Source organism: Ranitomeya imitator, chromosome 4 (assembly GCF_032444005.1).
Source record: "Ranitomeya imitator isolate aRanImi1 chromosome 4, aRanImi1.pri, whole genome shotgun sequence".
In the NCBI taxonomy this organism is placed as follows: domain Eukaryota; kingdom Metazoa; phylum Chordata; class Amphibia; order Anura; family Dendrobatidae; genus Ranitomeya; species Ranitomeya imitator.
The window spans coordinates 566,446,346-566,470,263 of NC_091285.1; the positions used below are offsets into that span (position 1 = coordinate 566,446,346).

At 42.5% G+C, this 23,918-nt stretch overlaps 1 protein-coding gene across 1 annotated transcript in view; it reads left to right on the forward strand.

Moving 5' to 3' along the window:
* The window catches only part of ARRDC4 (arrestin domain containing 4), a 126,711-nt gene that overhangs the window by 48,521 nt on the left and 54,272 nt on the right, over positions 1 to 23,918 (forward strand). Inside the window, exon 3 of the mRNA XM_069766279.1 lies at positions 15,003 to 15,150. Coding sequence (XP_069622380.1) covers positions 15,003 to 15,150 — 148 coding nt within the window. The remainder of the gene's footprint in view (positions 1 to 15,002; positions 15,151 to 23,918) is intronic.

Below are 23,918 nucleotides of genomic sequence, written 5' to 3' on the forward strand. Positions count from 1 at the left end.
ATCAGGTACTGCAGTCTACAGAGATTCCACGTCTCAGAGCTCGTCCTATTGTTTTTGGTTATTGCCAGATCTCTGTATGTGCGCTGATTACTGCACACTGTGTTGCCTGATTGCCGGCCATAACAGGACCGTTCATGTCAGACTAATTTGATCAGTTTCTATGAAGAGGTAAGTTCCGGATTGGACCAAGGGAACCCAGTGGATGTAGTGTGTATGGACTTTTCAAAAGCTTTTGATACGGTGCCACACAAAAGGTTGATACATAAAATGAGAATAATGGGGATAGGGGAAAATATGTGCAAGTGGGTAGAGAGCTGACTGGCTCAGGGATAGGAAACAAAGGGTGTTTATTAATGGAGCACACTCGGACTGGGTAGCGGTTAGCAGTGGGGTACCACAGTGGTCAGTATTGGGCCCTCTTCTTTTTAACATATTTTGTGAAGGAACAAATTATGAAAGATTCTCCATTTTGTGCTAGATTCTCCATTTTGTGCTTTGACTCCATTTTCTTGTTGGTTAAAGATAAATTCTGTTATTTAACTAGGTAGAAGGTTACAGCTGCCATGAAGTAATTTTATCTTGTTTTTCACAAGCCTGTTATTTAACTAGGCTATGGTTCATAATTGGTAATGAAATTGTAGTACACATATTACACACATAGATCACAAACAAAAATACCAATAATTAATACTATCAGCGGAGTACAATGTGGTACGTGTGCATGTAAGGACCGAAGTAACAGGGACAACTGTAAAACAGGAATCCTAATATGCCACAGGAAGAACACAGTCACTATGTCCCATAGAACATAAACCTTTATTAGATATATATAAAACACATAACAGCAGAAAAAGCACATTCAGTAAAAATGGGGCTGGTAAAACCAACTATATTGCAACACCACTATACACAAAAGGGCTACATGGTGCCCCCCATAGCAACAGCACACAGAAGATAATAATGATGGTAAAGTAGTTAATAATACATAGTATGTATGGGAATGTGGGCCTAAGTGCTAGTATCTAGTAAGAGTAGCCTACAAGGATCAGCGATGGACATAAACACAAAGTATACTGCTAATGGAGATGGGCACAAGCGCCCAATATGTCCACAGCTAATCCCATGCAAACACATACAGTGGGGCAAAAAAGTATTTAGTCAGTCAGCAATAGTGCAAGTTCCACCACTTAAAAAGATGAGAGGCGTCTGTAATTTACATCATAGGTAGACCTCAACTATGGGAGACAAACTGAGAAAAAAAAATCCAGAAAATCACATTGTCTGTTTTTTTTAACATTTTATTTGCATTTTATGGTGGAAAATAAGTATTTGGTCAGAAACAAACAATCAAGATTTCTGGCTCTCACAGACCTGTAACTTCATCTTTAAGAGTCTCCTCTTTCCTCCACTCATTACCCGTAGTAATGGCACCTGTTTAAACTTGTTATCAGTATAAAAAGACACCTGTGCACACCCTCAAACAGTCTGACTCCAAACTCCACTATGGTGAAGACCAAAGAGCTGTCAAGGGACACCAGAAACAAAATTGTAGCCCTGCACCAGGCTGGGAAGACTGAATCTGCAATAGCCAACCAGCTTGGAGTGAAGAAATCAACAGTGGGAGCAATAATTAGAAAATGGAAGACATGCAAGACCACTGATAATCTCCCTCGATCTGGGGCTCCACGCAAAATCCCACCCCGTGGGGTCAGAATGATCACAAGAACAGTGAGCAAAAATCCCAGAACTACGCGGGGGGACCTAGTGAATGAACTGCAGAGAGCTGGGACCAATGTAACAAGGCCTACCATAAGTAACACACTACGCCACCATGGACTCAGATCCTGCAGTGCCAGACGTGTCCCACTGCTTAAGCCAGTACATGTCCGGGCCCGTCTGAAGTTTGCTAGAGAGCATTTGGATGATCCAGAGGAGTTTCGGGAGAATGTCCTATGGTCTGATGAAACCAAACTGGAACTGTTTGGTAGAAACACAACTTGTCGTGTTTGGAGGAAAAAGAATACTGAGTTGCATCCATCAAACACCATACCTACTGAAAAGCATGGTGGTGGAAACATCATGCTTTGGGGCTGTTTCTCTGCAAAGGGGCAAGGACGACTGATCCGGGTACATGAAAGAATGAATGGGGCCATGTATCGTGAGATTTTGAGTGCAAACCTCCTTCCATCAGCAAGGGCATTGAAGATGAAACGTGGCTGGGTCTTTCAACATGACAATGATCCAAAGCACACCGCCAGGGCAATGAAGGAGTGGCTTCGTAATAAGCATTTCAAGGTCCTGGAGTGGCCTAGCCAGTCTCTAGATCTCAACCCTATAGAAAACCTTTGGAGAGAGTTGAAAGTCCGTGTTGCCAAGCGAAAAGCCAAAAACATCACTGCTCTAGAGGAGATCTGCATGGAGGAATGGGCCAACATACCAACAACAGTGTGTGGCAACCTTGTGAAGACTTACAGAAAACGTTTGACCTCTGTAATTGCCAACAAAGGATATATTACAAAGTATTGAGATGAAATTTTGTTTCTGACCAAATACTTATTTTCCACCATAGTATGCAAATAAAATGTTAAAAAACAGACAATGTGATTTTCTGGATTTTTTTTTCTCAGTTTGTCTCCCATAGTTGAGGTCTACCTATGATGTAAATTACAGACGCCTCTCATCTTTTTAAGTGGTGGAACTTGCACTATTGCTGACTGACTAAATACTTTTTTGCCCCACTGTATATATAAAAAAATGGCCACATATACAGGTCCTTCTCAAAAAATTAGCATACAGTGTTAAATTTCATTATTTACCATAATGTAATGATTACAATTAAACTTTCATATATTATAGATTCATTATCCACCAACTGAAATTTGTCAGGTCTTTTATTGTTTTAATACTGATGATTTTGGCATACAACTCCTGATAACCCAAAAAACCTGTCTCAATAAATTAGCATATCAAGAAAAGGTTCTCTAAACGACCTATTACCCTAATCTTCTGAATCAACTAATTAACTCTAAACACATGCAAAAGATACCTGAGGCTTTTACAAACTCCCTGCCTGGTTCATTACTCAAAACCCCCATCATGGGTAAGACTAGCGACCTGACAGATGTCAAGAAGGCCATCATTGACACCCTCAAGCAAGACGGTAAGACCCAGAAAGAAATTTCTCAACAAATAGGCTGTTCCCAGAGTGCTGTATCAAGGCACCTCAATGGTAAGTCTGTTGGAAGGAAACAATGTGGCAGAAAACGCTGTACAACGAGAAGAGGAGACCGGACCCTGAGGAAGATTGTGGAGAAGGACCGATTCCAGACCTTGGGGAACCTGAGGAAGCAGTGGACTGAGTCTGGTGTGGAAACATCCAGAGCCACCGTGCACAGGCGTGTGCAGGAAATGGGCTACAGGTGCCGCATTCCCCAGGTAAAGCCACTTTTGAACCATAAACAGCGGCAGAGGCGCCTGACCTGGGCTACAGAGAAGCAGCACTGGACTGTTGCTAAGTGGTCCCAAGTACTTTTTTCTGATGAAAGCAAATTTTGCATGTCATTCGGAAATCAAGGTGCCAGAGTCTGGAGGAAGACTGGGGAGAAGGAAATGCCAAAATGCCTGAAGTCCAGTGTCAAGTACCCACAGTCAGTGATGGTGTGGGGTGCCATGTCAGCTGCTGGTGTTGGTCCACTGTGTTTCATCAAGGGCAGGGTCAATGCAGCTAGCTATCAGGAGATTTTGGAGCACTTCATGCTTCCATCGGCTGAAGTGCTTTATGGAGATGAAGATTTCATTTTTCAGCACGACCTGGCACCTGCTCACAGTGCCAAAACCACTGGTAAATGGTTTACTGACCATGGTATTACTGTGCTCAATTGGCCTGCCAACTCTCCTGACCTGAACCCCATAGAGAATCTGTGGGATATTGTGAAGAGAAAGTTGAGAGACGCAAGACCCAACACTCTGGATGAGCTTAAGGCCGCTATTGAAGCATCCTGGGCCTCCATAACATCTCAGCAGTGTCACAGGCTGATTGCCTCCATGCCACGCCGCATTGAAGCAGTCATTTCTGCCAAAGGATTCCCGACCAAGTATTGAGTGCATAACTGAACATTATTATTTGTTGGTTTTTTTGTTTGTTATTAAAAAACACCTTTATTTGATTGGATGGGTGAAATATGCTAATTTATTGAGACAGGTTTTTTGGGTTATCAGGAGTTGTATGCCAAAATCATCAGTATTAATACAATAAAAGACCTGACAAATTTCAGTTGGTGGATAATGAATCTATAATATATGAAAGTTTAATTGTAATCATTACATTATGGTAAATAATGAAATTTAACACTATATGCTAATTTTTTGAGAAGGACCTGTATAACCCAAGTATTTACCTAGTAGTGCGCCAGCAAGGGGGGATCCAGAGCCCACCCCGACGCGCCTTTCGGAGCGCTACAATGGCTCCTTCCTCAGGGGGTGTAGTCACCGGCGCATGCGCATCAACCGCGGGTACCGCCAACCAAGACGCCGCCGCCATCCGGAACCGGAAACACGCGAGCCCACGTGATCCGGCACCACGTGACAGCAAACATCAAGGAGGACAGCCCACATAGAGGCGCACGCGCCGAGACAGATCCCGGACGCCATATTGGATAAGGGCACATGAAAGGGCAAAGGACGCATGTATATTGATATAGCAAAGTGGAGAGTCAAAAACACTGCAGAGCATTATTGAATACTATAGCCGCACATTATACATAAATATCGCACACAAAAGGGCCATCGATCCATTACTAATATAGTGCGATACACTGTACATGAACTGTATAGCCGCTAAACAGAACCACTGAACATAGCTGCAGCAGACCAGAGAGCCCATTTAGCATACAGGAACAAAAACTAATCAAATATGCAAAACAAAAACAACATAAACAATATATATATATAACTATACAAAAAAAATAAAAAATAAAAATAAATATAAAGACACAAGGAAACAAAAAAACATATATAACCTCATATTCATCAATATGTACAAAACAATATGAACCATATTAACGATGTTCCTGTATGGAAAAGGGCATTAATAGTAGAGATGACACGAACAGATATTCGGCCGAACTACGACATATCCACATAGCGTTCCAGATATCCCCAATGATCACAGATATGAGGCAAGAAGAACACCTACCTAGAACAGAACAACAAAATGACAAAGTACAACATAAGTAAAAACAAGGTGTATACAATCAGCTGGCTTCTATACGGTGGGAGGTATCCATAATTACAGGAAAGGAGCAAACGAGATATGCTCATTTAATCCTTGTGGGTGGATTGTGCCCAGTGTCCAAATCCACTTGGACTCAAGCTGCGCAAGACGCTTATAAAGATTTCCCCCCCTTATATTAATTTGAAGTAGATCAATGCCTCTAACCCTCAAAAGTTTCTCGTTACAGTTATGAAAAACACGGAAATGCCGCGGAATGGTTTTGAGGGTGGATGCGTCCGCACAGGAGGCACTATATTAGTAATGGATCGATGGCCCTTTTGTGTGCGATATTTATGTATAATGTGCGGCTATAGTATTCAATAATGCATTGCAGTGTTTTTGACTCTCCACTTTGCTATATCAATATACATGCGTCCTTTGCCCTTTCATGTGCCCTTATCCAAAAAGGCATGTAAAGAAGCTGCGGAGACACCATCACGTGTTTCTCGACGCAAGCAGTGAATAGCCAGGCCTTTCCCCGGGAAGGAACAACCACGGGAAGGGCAGCATCCTATAAAGGAAAGCCACCTATGCCAAGCATGGTATCCATCCACAGACAGCTGTTTCGGGGTTTTTGCCCCTCATCAGTGTGGAGTAGGAATCTGGCTATTAGGAGCAGTGCCTAGTAAAAAGGCTATAAAGGTACAGATGATTGGCCTCGGGGAGACCAAAACATCCAACACCGCGGAGACACCATCAGGTGTTTCTCAACGCAGTGATTCCAGAACACTGCCCCCATCCCTTATGGGAAATATGCAGATGCATGTAAAGAAGCTGCGGAGACACCATCACGTGTTTCTCGACGCAAGCAGTGAATAGCCAGGCCTTTCCCCGGGAAGGAACAACCACGGGAAGGGCAGCATCCTATAAAGGAAAGCCACCTATGCCAAGCATGGTATCCATCCACAGACAGCTGTTTCGGGGTTTTTGCCCCTCATCAGTGTGGAGTAGGAATCTGGCTATTAGGAGCAGTGCCTAGTAAAAAGGCTATAAAGGTACAGATGATTGGCCTCAGGGAGACCAAAACATCCAACACCGCGGAGACACCATCACGTGTTTCTCAACGCAGTGATTCCAGAACACAGCCCCCATCCCTTATGGGAAATATGCAGATGCATGTAAAGAAGCTGCGGAGACACCATCACGTGTTTCTCGACGCAAGCAGTGAATAGCCAGGCCTTTCCCCGGGAAGGAAAGCATCCTATAAAGGAAAGCCACCTATGCCAAGCATGGTATCCATCCACAGACAGCTGTTTCGGGGTTTTTGCCCCTCATCAGTGTGGAGAAGGAATCTGGCTATTAGGAGCAGTGCCTAGTAAAAAGGCTATAAAGGTACAGATGATTGGCCTCAGGGAGACCAAAACATCCAACACCGCGGAGACACAATCATGTGTTTCTCAACGCAGTGATTCCAGAACACTGCCCCCATCCCTTATGGGAAATATGCAGATGCATGTAAAGAAGCTGCGGAGACACCATCACGTGTTTCTCGACGCAAGCAGTGAATAGCCAGGCCTTTCCCCGGGAAGGAACAACCATGGGAAGGGCAGCATCCTATAAAGGAAAGCCACCTATGCCAAGCATGGTATCCATCCACAGACAGCTGTTTCGGGGTTTTTGCCCCTCATCAGTGTGGAGTAGGAATCTGGCTATTAGGAGCAGTGCCTAGTAAAAAGGCTATAAAGGTACAGATGATTGGCCTCGGGGAGACCAAAACATCCAACACCGTGGAGACACCATCACGTGTTTCTCAACGCAGTGATTCCAGAACACTGCCCCCATCCCTTATGGGAAATATGCAGATGCATGTAAAGAAGCGGCGGAGACACCATCACGTGTTTCTCGACGCAAGCAGTGAATAGCCAGGCCTTTCCCCGACTAACGGTACGGAGGTGCTCCCTCTGCGTCTCAGAGCTTCCAGCAAGCAAGAAAAACCAATATAGCAAGCTGGACAGAAAATATAGCAAACAAAAGTAACACAAGCAAAACTTAGCTTATGCAGGGCAGACAGGCCACAAGAACAATCCAGGAGAGAGCAAGGCCAATACTGGAACATTGACTGGAGGCCAGGAACAAAGAACTAGGTGGAGTTAAATAGAGCAGCACCTAACGACTTAACCTCGTCACCTGAGGAAGGAAACTCAGAAGCCGCAGCCCCACTCACATCCACCAGAGGAAGCTCATAGACAGAACCAGCCGAAGTACCACTCATGACCACAGGAGGGAGCTTGACCACAGAATTCACAACAGCATCCTCTGCGTTTGGAGGAAAAAAGGTTTAAGCATAATAACAGACGCGGATTCTTTACTGTAAGAGCAGTGACACTATGGAACTCTCTGCCGTATGATGTTGTAATGAGTGATTCATTACTTAAATTTAAGAGGGGACTGGATACCTTTCTGGAAAAGTATAATGTTACAGGGTATATACACTAGATTCCTCGATAGGGCATTGATCCAGGGAACTAGTCTGATTGCCGTATGTGGAGTCAGGAAGGAATTTTTTTCCCCAATGTGGAGCTTACTCTTTGCCACATGGGTTTTTTTTTGCCTTCTTCTGGATCAACATGTTAGGGCATGTTAGGTTAGGCTATGGGTTGAACTAGATGGACTTATAGTCTTCCTTCAACCTTAATAACTATGTAACTATGTAACTATGAACCATCCCTAATGCCTAATATTACATATCCTATTCCTGCATGTTATTAAAAAATGTATACAGTATTTAATAAAAACAAGTTTTATTTTAATATATCAGTGAACCTCTTTATATATATTTTCTTTTGCCTTTCTTTAAATGAAACTTATCAGCAGATTCATTTTCTCCTTAAAAGAGTTGCCAAGTTCCTTGATGGCCTATCCTTAGGACAGGTCATCAATATCAGATCCGATCAGCTGTTCTAGGTATTGGCATGGCCATGTGTGCTCAGTTGTGGAGCAGAACTACACAGCTCCATGAACTATATAGTGGCTACTGCACTCACAGGCCGGTATTTTGTATAAAGGGACAACCTCCGTAAAGCATAATTCTACAGACAGCTTCCATTTAAGATTAAACTGTCCTCTACTCATGACAAAGTATTTAGGCCTCATTTATTTAAAACTGTAGGGTTTTTCTTTTTTCTTTTTTTAACTTATTCAACTGAATGCATCAAGAACACATGAAAAATACATAAAAAACGCACTCAATATACAGTGTTTTTACTGCCTGTAAAAAAAAAATGCTGGCAAAAGCACTGTGCGAACATACCCTAACAATAAGGCATCCTCTGTTATCAATAGCAACCTTCATATTCTAAGCTGCTCGGGAAACACGAAAGCTGAGCTCTGATTGGTTTCTATTGGCAGCGAATTATGTTTTACTGACAGTCCTGAGAAATGAGGGCTGATTTCATGTGTGAATAGCAATTATAACAAAACTAGCACATACTATATCACAATTTGTGCTCAATCGCTAAGAATTTTAAACTTGAAAGTAATATTCCAATTGACATTGATGCGGAAACCCATAAGGAAATGTAAAGTTTGTGACGTAGTAACATACCCTAATGTAAACTGAAACAAACAGCATTTTACATGTCCAAACATGATTCTGAAAATAAATATAAAGATTTAATTTTTGTAGGTATCTTGCTAGGCACACTCCATGCTTCAACTTGTCCCACCTCTAGTATGGCCATATGTGCACATTCACATACTGCTGAAAATGGAGAAGTTGATTATAACAGCGGTCACCCATAAAATATTAAAACGTCTGAAACAAATATCTTCTGGTTAGGTGACAGTTGAACATGAGGCCCAAGATAATCATTGATACCCAGTACACCCCGATTCTCTGTGGCCTATTGGTCAGGCCTCTATAGCACACTAGATGCTACAAACTATTTTAAAGTGAGGTTCCCTACTGTATGACGTTAACAACAGAAGAATTTTTTGTGGCCCCTGGATCAGATCTCTATAAAACGCTAGATGCTACAAACTACTTTAACCCCTTTCTGACATTGGACGTACTATTCCATCCATGTGGGGTGGGCCCTAATTCCCAAGGACGGAATAGTACGTCCAGCGTGATCGGCCACGCTCACGGGGGGAGCGCGGCCAATCGCGGCCGGGTGTCAGCTGACTATTGCACTATGTGCCAGGAGCGGTCACGGACCGCCCCCGGAACATTAACCCCTGGCACACTGTGATCAAACATGATCGCAGTGTTCCGGCGGTATAGGGAAGCATCGTGCAGGGAGGGGGCTCCCTGCGGGCTTCCCTAAGACCCCCGGAGCAACGCAATGTGATCGCGTTGCTTCGAGGGTCTCCTACCTCCTACCTCTCAGCAGCAGGCCCGGATCCAAAATAGCCATGACATCCGGGTCCTGCAGGGAGGTGGCTTCACTGCACCTGCTCAGAGCAGGCGCCGGGAAGCCTGGAGAAGTGCACGTCAGATCGCTGATCTGACACAGTGCACAGCAAAGTGTCAGATAAGCGATCTTACACTATAACATGATGCCCCCCCTGGGGCAATGTTATAGTGTAAAAAAAAAATTCACATGTGTAAAAAAATTAAAAAAAAATTCCCCAAAAAATAAATAAATATATAGTTATGTATAGTATAGTATATATATATATAGTTGTAGTTATAGTTCCTATAAATACATTTATTTATCTAAATAAAAAAAACAATAAAAGTACAAATATTTAGTATCGCCACGTCCGTAACGACCTCACCTATAAAACTATATCACTAGTTAACTCCTTCAGTGAACACCGTTAAAAGAAAAAAAAGAGGCAAAAAACAACGCTTTATTCTCATACCATCAAACAAAAAGTGGAATAACACGCGATCAAAAAGACTGATATAAATATCCATGGTACCGCTGAAAACGTCATCTTCTCCTGCAAAAAACAATCCACAATACAAAAATAAAAAAGTTATAGTCCTCAGAATAAAGCGATGCAAAAATAGTTATTTTTTCTATAAAATAGTTTTTATCGTATAAATGCGCCAAATCCTAAAAAAATGATATAAATGAGGTATCGCTGTAATCGTACTGACCCGAGGAATAAAACTGCTTTATCCATTTTACCAAACGCGGAATGGTATAAACGCCTCCCCCCAAAAGAAATTCATAAATAGCTGGATTTTGGTCATTCTGCCTCACAAAAATCGGAATAAAAATTGATCAAAAAATGTCACGTGCCCTAAAATGTTACCAATAAAAACATCAACTTGTTCCGCAAAAAACAAGACCTCACATGACTCTGTGGACCCAAATATGGAAACATTATAGCTCTCAAAATGTGGTAATGCAAAAAATATTTTTTGCAATAAAAAGCATCTATCAGTGTGTGACGGCTGCCAATCATAAAAATCCGCTAAAAAAAATGCTATTAAAGTAAATCAAACCCCCCTTCATCACCCCCTTAGTTAGGGAAAAATTAAAAAATTAAAAAAATGTATTTATTTCCATTTTCCCATTAGGGTTAGCGTTAGGGCTAGGGTTAGGGCTAGGGTTAGGGTTATGGCTAGGGTTAGGGTTAGGGTTAGGGCTAGGGTTAAGGCTAGGGTTAGGGTTGGGGATAGGGTTAAGGCTACAGTTAGGGTTGGGGCTAAAGTTAGGGTTAGGGTTGGGGCTAAAGTTAGGGTTTGGAATACATTTACGATTGGGAATAGGGCTAGGGGTGTGTCAGGGTTAGAGGTGTGGTTAGGGTTACCGTTGGGATTAGGGTTAGGGGTGTGTTTGGATTAGGGTTTCAGTTATAATTGGGGGTTTCCACTGTTTAGGCACATCAGGGGCTCTCCAAATGTGACATGGCGTCCGATCTCAATTCCAGCCAATTCTGCGTTGAAAAAGTAAAACAGTGCTCCTTCCCTTCCGAGCTCTCCCGTGTGCCCAAAGAGGGGTTTACCCCAACATATGGGGTATAAGCGCACTCAGGACAAATTGGACAACAACTTTTGGGGTCCAATTTCTCCTGTCACCCTTGGGAAAATACAAAACTGGGGGCTAAAAAATAATTTTTGTGGGAAAAAAAGGATTTTTTAATTTGACGGCTCTGCGTTATAAACTGTAGTGAAACACTTGGGGGTTCAACACTCTCACAACACATCTAGATGAGTTCCTTAGGGGGTCTACTTTCCAATATGGTGTCACTTGAGGGGGGTTTCTACTGTTTAGGTACATTAGGGGCTCTGCAAACGCAATGTGACGCCTGCAGACCATTCCATCTAAGTCTGTATTCCAAATGGCGCTCCTTCCCTTCCGAGCCCTCCCATGCGCCCAAACGGTGGTTCCCCCCACATATGGGGTATCAGCGTACTCAGGACAAATTGAACAACAACTTTTGGGTCCAATTTCTCCTGTTACCCTTGGGAAAATACAAAACTGGGGGATAAAAAATAATTTTTGTGGGAAAAAAATAATTTTTATTTTTACGGCTCTGCATTAAAAACTTCTGTGAAGCCCTTGGTGGGTCAAAGTGCTCACCGCACATCTAAGTTCCTTATGGGGTCTACTTTCCAAAATAGTGTCACTTGTGGGGGGTTTCAATGTTTAGGCACATCAGTGGCTCTCCAAACGCAACATGGCGTCCCATCTCAATTCCTGTCAATTTTGCATTGAAAAGTCAAACGGCGCTCCTTCCCTTCCGAGCTCTCCCATGCGCCCAAACAGTGGTTTACCCCCACATATGGGGTATCAGCGTTCTCAGGACAAATTGGACAACAGCTTTCGGGTTCCAATTTCTTCTCTTACCCTTTGGAAAATAATAAATTGGGGGCAAAAAGATCATTTTTGTGAAAAAATAAGATTTTTTATTTTTACGGCTCTGCATTATAAACTTCTGTTAAGCAATTGGTGGATCAAAGTACTCACCACACATCTAGATAAGTTCCTTAGGGGGTCTACTTTCCCCAAAATGGTGTCACTTGTGGGGGGTTTCAATGTTTAGGCACATCAGGGGCTCTCCAAACGCAACATGGCGTCCCATCTCAATTCCAGTCAATTTTGCATTGAAAAGTCAAATGGCGCTCCTTCGCTTCTGAGCTCTGTCATGCGCCCAAAAAGTAGTTTACCCCCACATATGGGGTATCGTTGTACTCAGGACAAATTGTTTAACAACTTTTGGGGTCCATTTTCTCCTGTTACCCTTGGTAAAATAAAACAAATTGGAGCTGAAGTAAATTTTTTTGTGAAAAAAAGTTAAATGTTCATTTTTATTTAAACATTTCAAAAATTACTGTGAAACACCTGAAGGGTTACAAAACTTCTTGAATGTGGTTTTGAGCACCTTGAGCGGTGCAGTTTTTAGAATGGTGTCACACTTGGTTATTTTCTATCATATAGACCCCTCAAAATGACTTCAAATGAGATGAGGTCCCTAAAAAAAAAAATGGTGTTGTAAAAATGAGAAATTGCTGGTCAACTTTTAACCCTTATAACTCCTTAACAAAAAAAAATTTTGGTTCCAAAATTGTGCTGATGTAAAGTAGACATGTGGGAGATGTTACTTATTAAGTATTTTGTGTGACATATCTCTGTGATTTAATTGCATAAAAATTCAAAGTTGGAAATTTGCAAAATTACCTTGGGGGTAAGGGGGTTAAAGTGAGGTCCCTTACTGTATGATGTTAATAACAGAATAATTTTTGTAGCCTATGGATCAGGCCTCTACAGCTTAATTTCAACCCAAACAAATGACAAAGTGTGATATGGCGGGTTGTCTAAGTTTCTGGAACAGAAACAATTATAACTTTTTTTAATGTGCCTTAGCTCTGCAGACAGGTTTATATCACCACAGCACTAAGTGACAAGGTGGGATACAGTAGGCTGTTTCACACTTAGGTTGTGAAAAAATATTATTTAGAATGCTATACTCGTGCATTGAGCACAATAGAAGCAATGCACAACACATTTGTAGGAAGTGTGCGCTGCTGGCTTTGTCTGTGGACCTCAGTAATGGCAAAAAATTGCTGGAAGGTAAATTTAACAGCCACACCGGACACTAGCTAGCTACACTTTCTGACTGATATACAACCACCTAGCTAACTAGCTAAAATGTGGATACAGCAGCCAGTGAAAAAATATTATTTAGAGTGCATTGAGCACAATAGAAGTAGTGCACAACACACTTGTAGGACATGTGCCTTGCTGGGTTTGTCTGTAGACCTCAGTAATGGCTCCCCAAAAAAGTGCTGAAAGGTAAATTTTACAGCCACACTGGACACTAGCTAGCTACACTATCTGACTGATATACAATCACCTAAGTAGCTAGCTAAAATCTTGCTGTTAACAGTGCCAGCATCAGGAGCAGCCAGTATCAAAATGGAGCTAAAACAAGATGTCCGCTACTTATATGGAGAGGGACATGTGATTTGCGCAGCCAATGACACAAGCCGTTGTGTCAGGACATTGAGGGTGTTTCCTGCACCTTGATTGGCTAGCCGCAATGTGTACAAATAAAGTTAAGAAAAAATTGACTGTTACAAGAATACAGCGCCTTTGAGCTCGGCAAATCCCCTCCCCTCATCAAATACGTGCGAAACGCTCATGATGCACCATCATTATCGTTGCTAAAGTGCTGAAAATACTTTTATGGCAACTAAAAAGATTTTACAGCACTTTTACCGAATGTTACTGATTTTTACCGATTTTATAAAACTTTGCTCGTGTTTCCGATCATGAATCCGAATGTGCTATATTCTTGCCGAATTTATGTTTGGCGATCGTTGTCCGAACAAATTTGCTCATCACTGCTTACTACCCTAGCAAACTGTATCTAATCATGTATGTTTTAAAATGTTGATGTGTAAATATGGATGCCACACGGATGTCACACACATGACAATACAGATGGAAATAGTCTGATTTCTCTGGATTAAAATCGAACAATTTAACATACGCCTGTCTGACCGTAGCCTCATAGATAGGGGCCTCCACATCATTGTTAATGATGTTCACTATTTGAGGATCAAGATACCCTTCACCACTTAGTACTTTACAGCTATTTTCCCAACAATCACAGCCATGGCAAAACATGGAAATTTTGTTATTGTTCATTTGGGTCCTAAATATAAAATTAAGCTTCAATCTAAATAGTGTTCACCAAACAAACTAAAATTTCCTATCATTTTGTTTGTAGCAGCTATTGAATCACCTATATGCGCAGGCACGGCGGGCACCTTTTTAAAATATTTTTTTTTCTATCTGAAGAACATCAATCACATTTATTATTGGGACACTATATATGTGATTATGCTGCAGCGCAGGTGCCACGTCTGGCACCTGCCTGCAGAAGACTTTTTTTTTTCTTCAGTATATACAGATATTCATTATGTAAACTAGGTGGCAGGTCAGTGATGGATCAGGGACCTGTCAGCAGTCTGAATTATGAATACAGTAACTAATCAGAGCACCACATGAAGGCCTTCACCCCTCCACAGGCCGCCCCCGGAGCACGAGCATATCATTAACTCAAAACTGAAAATAAAGATTAAACAACAACCACAAGACAGATTTCATCAACCCAGGTATCATTCTGATCAGTATAACGGTGCCAACCTGACTCTGTCTGTAGGTTACTGTGCACAATCCTGCTGACAGATTCACTTTATGAGCTTCTTCAAAACAATCGTACTCTACAGTTTCCCACTGATTACATAAAAGAACTACACCGCATTAAACAAGATCTTTTTTTAAATGTCCTTTCAATAACCTGTGAACCTTTTTGTTACTTCTAGATCACTTGTCTCATCTTTTAGTGGCAAATATGGCAAGGTACGGTATGAGCTTAATGCGGTTTTAGAAAGATCACTACTACCTGTCTACAGTGTCCACCGAGAGCTACGCGTCACCAGCCGTATTGATGTCAACACTCCACCACTGCTCGTAAGAAGTTTGTTGTTTTTTTTTTCTTTTTTTTTAAGCTTACTTTTCTCAGTGATTCCGGTTAAATTGTGTTTACCTTCCAATATCGAGTACCCTTCTCTGTCCGCATTTGGTATCTGCACTGGTAATGTATGCAGGTGTGCCAATTTGTTTTATTAGCTCGACATCACGCAGTCCCATTTACCACAGCGCCTGTGTTTGTAAGGCTCGCTGTCCAATATGTGAATAATGACAGCTGCAGAAGACATAATTATGGCAGACTTATTATTAATCATTGCAGGTCTGCCATCTAACGCAGACTATTCTGTCACGTATCCATCCATTTTTCATGCCATTTTCTACCACTAAGTAAGTGTATGCAGCTGCTGCCGGAATCCTTTCAGCTATCATGCCCTAATGGCAAATTGGATCACATTAAAGCATTGAACTTCATAATGACTGCAAATACATAGTATGGCAGGGAGGATCAGAGCATGAGTAACAACACATTGGCGAGATGTGGACCTAATGAGCTTTATTCTTTTATCTGCACCCATTTTATCAAAATAATATACAATTATAGCTTGCACTTTCATGACAACTATACAGGAGCCTAATGGTTCAGTATTTAAATATGAATGATACCATCACAGAAAAATACTCTGACAGTTGAAACCGATTTCAAACAACACCAATTTGACATAAAATATCTTTTTTTTGGGAAAGTTAAAATATAACAGCGATTTTTAGAACTTTTCAAACTCCAGGACATTCAGATTCACCCATGTCATGGCGCCAATAAAAGTATTCACACACCTGATAGTTTTTTTTTTCCCATATTTTATTTAACATTACGGAAATTAATAATGCTTTGGTTTTTTACTCTTAAAGCTATAATAAGAAAATTACTTTTTTTAAATCGGGTTTCTGTTAGTGTATTTTTTTTTTTACAAATTATTTGGCAATATTTAGTTTTGTTTCATATCACAATCTTTAGTTTTGTTTCATATCACAATCTTTATTGAAAATTAAAAACTAGTAGTCTTGTAATTTTTACACCGGCCACTGTTTTTTACTCTTCCTGTAATTTCAGGAAGAGTTTTCAGCAGGCTCCATATCATCAGAGGCAGGGTTACAGTGACTGGTAACATCTCTGTACACAGCTGATATAACACAAGATCCACTAGTCACAATAAGGCTACTTTCACACTAGCGTCGGTACGGAGCCGTCGCCATGCGTCGGCCCGACGTACCGACGCACATTGTGAAAGAAATGAACAACGGGGCAGCGGATGCAGTTTTACAACGCATCCGCTGCCCCATTGTAATGTTCGGGAAGGAGGGGGCGGAGTTTTGGCCGCGCATGCGCTGTTGAAAATGATGGACTCGACGCACAAAAAAAGTTACATGTAACTTTTTTTGTGCCAAGGGTCCGCCAAAACACCATGCATCCGTTGCATCCGACGGATGCGACGTGTGGCCATACGTCGCAATGCATCGCTAATGCAAGTCTACGGAGAAAAAACACATCCTGCGGGCACATTTGCAGGATGCGTTTTTTCTCCAAAACGACACATTGCGACGTACGCCAAACAACGCTAGTGTGAAAGTAGCCTAAGATGTCATATGCTCCCTCTTCTTTCACAATGACCTTTACACATGCTAATTAGATATTTCAATACAAAAGGTAGGGTCAGTGTCTGTTCATCTTGGCCAATGTACATGTGCTGTTTTTTTCAAAACAGAAAGTCAGAGTATAAAAAAGAATCCGAAGTCAGTGTAAAAACTGAAAAATTACGATTTTTACTTTTTAAAACGTTTTGTGATGACGGAAAAAAGCAATTGCCAAAAGTGAAAAAAAAATCATTTAACGCAAATACCTAATTTAACCCCTTAAAGCAGGGATTTTAAATTTAAAACATTTGGACAAAGTCACAGGCCAGCCTTTGCCTTTTATTAAAAAAGTCGACATTTTTATCTAAGTGTTTCTATATCAATTATAATGATTAACTTTTTCATATGGAAACAAAGTCAAAGGGGTTGTCCCACGAACAAAGTATGTTTTAATTAATAGATCTTAGAATAAAATAAAACACATAATCACAAATGGGGCATACTGGAATGATATAATAAGTTATGTAAAAGAACAAAAAGCATGTGACCTAATTTAAATATATAATAACATAGGATAGAAAACTTGAATTAATAAATAATACAGATAATATGTATGATGCAAACAAAAGTACCCACCAAACACAGTCTAATATCCCCACAGTGAATTACCCCACAGTACCCCATCAGCAAAGTATGGTGACTCCAACACAGTATGATGCTCCAACTCTGTTCCCTACAAAGCCTTTCAGACATTGTAATAGGCCCCATATAGTATATATGGAATAATGGTCCCCATATGGTCCTTTATACAGTATAATGGCCCCATGTAGTCCTCCATACAGTATAATGGCCCCCATATAGTTCTTCATCCTGTATAATGGCCCCACATAGTCCTCCACATAGTATCATGGACCCCACATAGTCCTTCACACAGTATAATGGGACACACATGGTCCTTTATACATTATAATGGGCGCCAGATTAAATTAAATAATAACACACCTCTCCTCGTTCACCTGCTGCTCCGGTCTCGGTTAGTGAGCACTCTGCAGCTCTTCATTGCTCAGCACAGCTGATGCAAAATAGACATGTAATCACGCCCACTATGCTGAGATGTCAGACACAAGGAGAATGATGGCTTTCAAGTTTATCGGCATCCAGGATGCTGATACAGTTAGAGCTGTGATGCCGTGTGGGGGGGGCAGGTGCCAGCACTGCAGGCAAAATATAATCACCCTGTGGGCCATAGTTTGACATGTGTGCCTTAAAGGGAATCTGTCGAAAGGTTTTTGCTATGTTATTTGACAGTATAATATAGGAGCTAAGGCTACGTTCACACTAGTGTTGTGCGCCGCTGCGTCGGCGATGCAACGCACAACGCACGCAAAAACGCAGCAAAACGCAAGCAAAAACGCTGCGTTTTGCGACGCATGTGTCGGTTTTTGCCGAAATTTGGACGCAAGAAAAATGCAACTTGTTGCGTTTTCTTGGTCCGACGCTAGCGGCAAAAAAGAAGCATGCGTCGCACAACGCAACAAAAAAAAACGCATGCGTCCCCCATGTTAAATATAGGGGCGCATGACGCATGCGTCGCCGCTGCGTCGCCAGACGCAAACTAGCATAACGCTAGTGTGAACGTTACCTAAGACCTACATTTCAGCGATATATCATTTTAGATTACTGAATGCATCAGCTGTGATAGAATCACAGTTTTTCATTTTTTTCTGGTTCAGTTCTAGCAGAGCACAGATGTTGAGCCTTGTATAATCCTGCCAACACCACAGCTTACTATGTTCAATGTATATTGACACAAATCTGCTAATCAATGATAGGGGAGCCGTTGGACCAGGAGGCTTGAGGGCAGCTAGTCCTTTAGTGATAATTTCCTTCTGATAAAACACTAATTGAAACGAAACAAAAAAACACAGACCACTAAGTGACACATCAGTGGAATCAGGGTCTCTAGCCCTACATCATGGTGCTCTCAGTTTATGTACCAAAAACCAGGTGACAGATTCCCTTAGAGGATCTGGCAATTTTTTGTTTTTGCACTTGTCTTTTTCCTCCCTTAGTTCAGAAACCCAGAACTTTTTTAACTTTCTGTCAACATAACCATAATAGCGCTTATTTTTTGTAGTTGTCAAGTTGTAGTTTTGAATGATACCTTTCATTTTTACTGTACAATCTGCTGAAAAAAAATGTATAAAAGGTCTAAGCACAATATAATTGAGAAAAGAAATACAATCCTGCCATTGTCTTTTATTGTTGTTCATTGTGTGTATGATTGTCACTAGTGTTGAGCGATACCGTCCGATACTTGAAAGTATCGGTATCGGATAGTATCGGCCGATACCCGAAAAATATCGGATATCGCCGATACCGATATCCGATACCAATACAAGTCAATGGGACATCAAGTATCGGAAGGTATTCTCATGGTTCCCAGGGTCTGAAGGAGAGGAAACTCTCCTTCAGACCCTGGGAACCATAGGGATGTGTAAAATAAAGAATTAAAATAAAAAATATTGATATGCTCACCTCTCCGGCGGCCCCTGGATTCTGATTGGCCGTGTGCCGCCCATGTGACAGGCACGCGGCCAATCAGAAGCCGCGACGTCATTCTCATTCACAAAACTGCTAATGCTAGGAATTGAGGACCTGCGAATGACGTCGCGGCCTCTGATTGGTCGCGTGCCGGTCACATGGGCGGCACGCGACCAATCAGAAGCCGGGACGTCATTCACAGGTCCGAAAGGCGCGCTTTTTAAACAAAGAAGCCTCCCGGTTAGCACCGTGAAGTCCAGGGGCCGCCGGAGAGGTGAGCATATCAATATTTTTTATTTTAATTCTTTATTTTACACATCCCTATTAATTCGATACCGATACCCGATATCACAAAAATATCGGATCTCGGTATCGGAATTCCGATACCGCAAGTATCGGCCGATACCCGATACTTGCGGTATCGGAATGCTCAACACTAATTGTCACGTACACACTTCTCAGCACGTGACATGGAGTGTGCCTGCATGGGTTAATTTGTGTCCTCTCACATAAATAACACCCCGACATATTCAGCAAACCCCGACTACTAAACGCTGCCACCACTCATCAAACACACGGGGTGATGAGTCCCCAAAATATGTTACTGTCAGAAAATCAAAAGGTCACACACTCTCTGAAAGTCTATTTCATTATTTTACAGCACACATGGTCAAACTTATTAAAGATTTTAGGCTTTAATGTAAAAATATACAGTACTTACAATAAAATATAAAAATGTAAAAATTAAACTACACACAAATATACAAAACAGTTATAAAATAAAAAGGGAGAAATAACAGAAATACCGGTACCTTAAGGTTTCGGTCTACAGTAATGATCTGTTTTCCTGAGAGAAGGCAAAGTTAATCATGTTTGTAAGTGGAGGACTTTCTAAGCTGTGGCATTTCAAATCTCCTGTGTCTTCCTATGCAGACAATAGGTAATATTCTTCCTAGTACAGACCATTTGCTAATCCCTCTTGAAGCTAAAGGTACCTTCACATTGAACGATATCGCTAGCGATCCATGACGTTGCGGCGTCCTGGCTAGCGATATCGTTCAGTTTGACAGGCAGCAGCGATCAGGATCCTGCTGTGCCATCGTTGGTCGGAGCAGAAAGTCCAGAACTTTATTTCGTCGCTGGACTCCCGCAGACATCGCTGAATCGGCGTGTGTGACGCCGATTCAGCGATGTCTTCACTAGTAACCAGGGTAAACATCGGGATACTAAGCGCAGGGCCGCGTTTAGTAACCCGATGTTTACCCTGGCTACCAGCGTAAACGTAAAAAACCAAACACTACATACTTACATTCCGGTGTCTGTCCTCCGGCGCTGTGCTTCTGGAGCGCCCCCAGACACAGGGCCACAAGTCACTCGGTACCGGTCCCTTCTCCTTCTGTTCTGCGGTTGTCACGGTGGCTGGACCCGGTCGTTACCCTGCTAAGGGGCGTCCAATGAAAATGGTAGTACAGTCTGTCAGTAGTTCATGACGCCACCTGTAGTGTTCGGTCAGGGTGACCGACGCTGCTGTGGGGTCCGCTGGGGTGATGGAATGGCAGCTGGATGGTAAACCTTCCCACAGGTGAATTATGTCCCCAGGGCCTCCCAGTAAGGTGGATGGTGATGGTGTAAGGCGCAGTCAATAACGAGGACACAGGGTTGCAGTCTCTTTACCTTTTACTGAAGGCTTCAGTACACTCAGCCCGGTTGAACGTGCTCTGGACTATCAGAGACCGGCCGGTCCGATGGGCACATCCAGAGTTTCCCTCGCAGATGGAAATTGTTGCCTACCAATAGCGCCTGTGTGTTGTAGTCCTACCCTGCTGAGCATTCAGAATAGTCCTCACAACTGCTGTTCTCTTTCGTTCGTTCTCTACAGCTCTCTCTCTCGTTCTTTGGTTCCAGATGTTGCTAGTTTCTAACGTCCCCCAGATAAAGTATGGCTAGGACGCCACCCGTTTGACGGGAAGGCTTGGAGGTCTTCCGGGACCCTAGAGACGCCCCTCTCCCAATGTTGTCCCCTATGTCTTCATAGGTGTAAAAGGTAGACAGCCAACCTAAAATCAACTGTCCAGCGGAATTTGAAGTAAGGCCTGAAGTCAGTTACTCCTACGGTGATCCGGCCACCGACTACGCGCCTCAGTAAGATGTTGCCTTCCTCTCTCGGCACAACTCTTACTGGCTCTCCTTTGTGCTGATCTCGTTTACACTGTTCCACAATATTCTTCCCCTCTTGTCTCTTCCTTAGGATACCGCCGCAAGGTGTGCAGGCGCGGTTCCGTAACGTTCTGTTCTGTCGCTAGGCACCTGCCAGGTTCCCACGCCTGACAGGGACCCCCCTGTGTCTTCTCCCCGCAACACCCCCTGCCACGGGATGTTGCCTGGTTCCAACCCAGTCAGCTTCTCACTAACTTCCTCCCCAGCCCCTAGTGTTACCAATGTGAGGAGTGGCCCAATAAATAAAGCCTTTTTCTCCCCCTAGTGGCCGGAGTGTGAAGTGTAATGTGTTCTGGTGATACCTGGTCAGGAGAACTCCTTAGTGCCATCGGACGTACCGCTACTCGCCTTGGGGCCATACTGCAGCGACCAGGTCTCTGGGGCGCTGCACTTCTCTGCACTGTGAGCGCCGGCCGGCCGGAAAGCATAGCACAGTGGTGACATCACCGCTGTGCTTTCCGGCTTGCACTCACAATCAGTGCAGAGAAGCACAGCGCTGGGGGACAGACACCGGAATGTAAGTATGTAGTGTTTGGTTTTTTTACGTTTACGCTGGTAACCAGGGTAAACATCGGGTTACTAAGCGCGGCCCTGCGTTTAGTAACCCGATGTTTACCCTGGTTACCCGGGGACTGGCATCGTTGGTCGCTGGAGAGCTGTCTGTGTGACAGCTCTCCAGCGACCACACAGCGACGCTGCAGCGATCGGGATCGTTGTCTAGATCGCTGCAGCGTCGCTAAATGTGATGGTACCTTAATAATCCAGGAGCTAAGGTGCCAGGTTTGACACCTACAGCAAAAACCACTTTGTACTTACAATATTGGTATTGCCAATTTCACCATTTCCTCAACTGAATGTATTTCTACTGCTGTTATGCTTTTCTTTTATGGATTATATATTTCCTTCAGAATGATTATGATGATACTAATCTTGTTCACTTTTTTATTATTTTCGTGATTATTCAAAATGTTAACATTTTTTAAAAAAACTTTTTGCTTCACCATTGTTGTACATCTGTAACTTTTTTTACTTTTACATACAATAAGCTAGGTGAGGACTTTTTTTTAAAATCTGAACTGAAATTTACATTGATATATTTTCGGGTACTATAACGGGAATGGTGTTGGAACCACTGTACCGTGGACCGAGGATAGCCTTGAGGGGTGTAACTAGGCGAACACCTGACTCTTTGCTAGAGCCTTTGAAGGTATGGTTAGACTTGGCTCCAGATGAATGCCAGGTGCTACTTCAGAACTGACCTCTGTCACATGACAGCTGACCAACAAAGGAGAAGGAAGCTGAAACAGCGGAGAATGGAAAGGCTTGGCTGGTACAGACAGGCAAGACAGGTATACTGGAAGACACGGCAGGTGAAGGCAGGTATGACTGGTGTGCAGGCAGGTGCTGGTGGATATGGGTGCTATACTGGCAGACACCGCAGATGCAGACAGGTACAGCTGACATACAGACAAGCACGTCAGGTGCTGAAAAATATACTATAACAAGGGACCTGAGAACTAGCAAGCATGCGAACAAGCAGAGTGAACACATTGCTCATGTACCTCCCAACAGGTGGATGTACCTTAAATAATAAGCGTCTCCCCACAATTGGCTGGGGACACTTTAGGACAGCGCACACTGTCTCTTTAAGAGACCAGGAGTGTGCACAGCCTAAGTATAGTGCCCGGGAATCTGCCAAGCGTGTGCAGTCCCTGGGAGGCAGGAGCAGGTAGAGGAAGCGGCGAGTAAGTCTGCATCCCTGCCGGGAGAGAGGAGGTTGGGAAGCGTGCAGGAATGCCGACGCTACAGGTACATACTGTATGTCATTTTGATCACTTTATTTTTTTTTGGGGGGGGGGGATGTGCGGTGATAGATATTTTGATATTTCTTTCAACGTTTAATATACAGCTCTGGCAAAAATTAGAGACCACTGCAAAATGTTCAGTTTGTCTGATTTTTCTCTTCATAGCCATATTTTTAAGTAAAATTTAACTTGTTCTTTTAGTCTATAAACTTCTGACAACATGTCTTCGAATTTCCAAGCACTAAATTTGTATTTTTTTATCTGAAAGAATGGTCAAAATTAAAAAAACACTGTGCTTTCAGACTCGAAATAAGGCAAAAAGCAAGTTCATAATTATTTAGAAACATCAATACTAATGTTTTTACTCAGGAAGAGTTCAGAAATCAATATTTTGTGGAATAACCATGATTTTTAATCACCGCTTTCATGCGTCTTGGCATGCTTTCGACCAGTCTTTCACACTGCTCCTGGTGCAAAAATTTAAGCAGTTCTTCTGTGTTTGATGACAGTCCATCATCCTCTTGATTACATTCCAGAGGTTTTCAATGGGGTTCCGGTCTGGAGTTTGGGCTGCCCATGTCAGGGATTTGATGTGGTGGTCTCTTAATT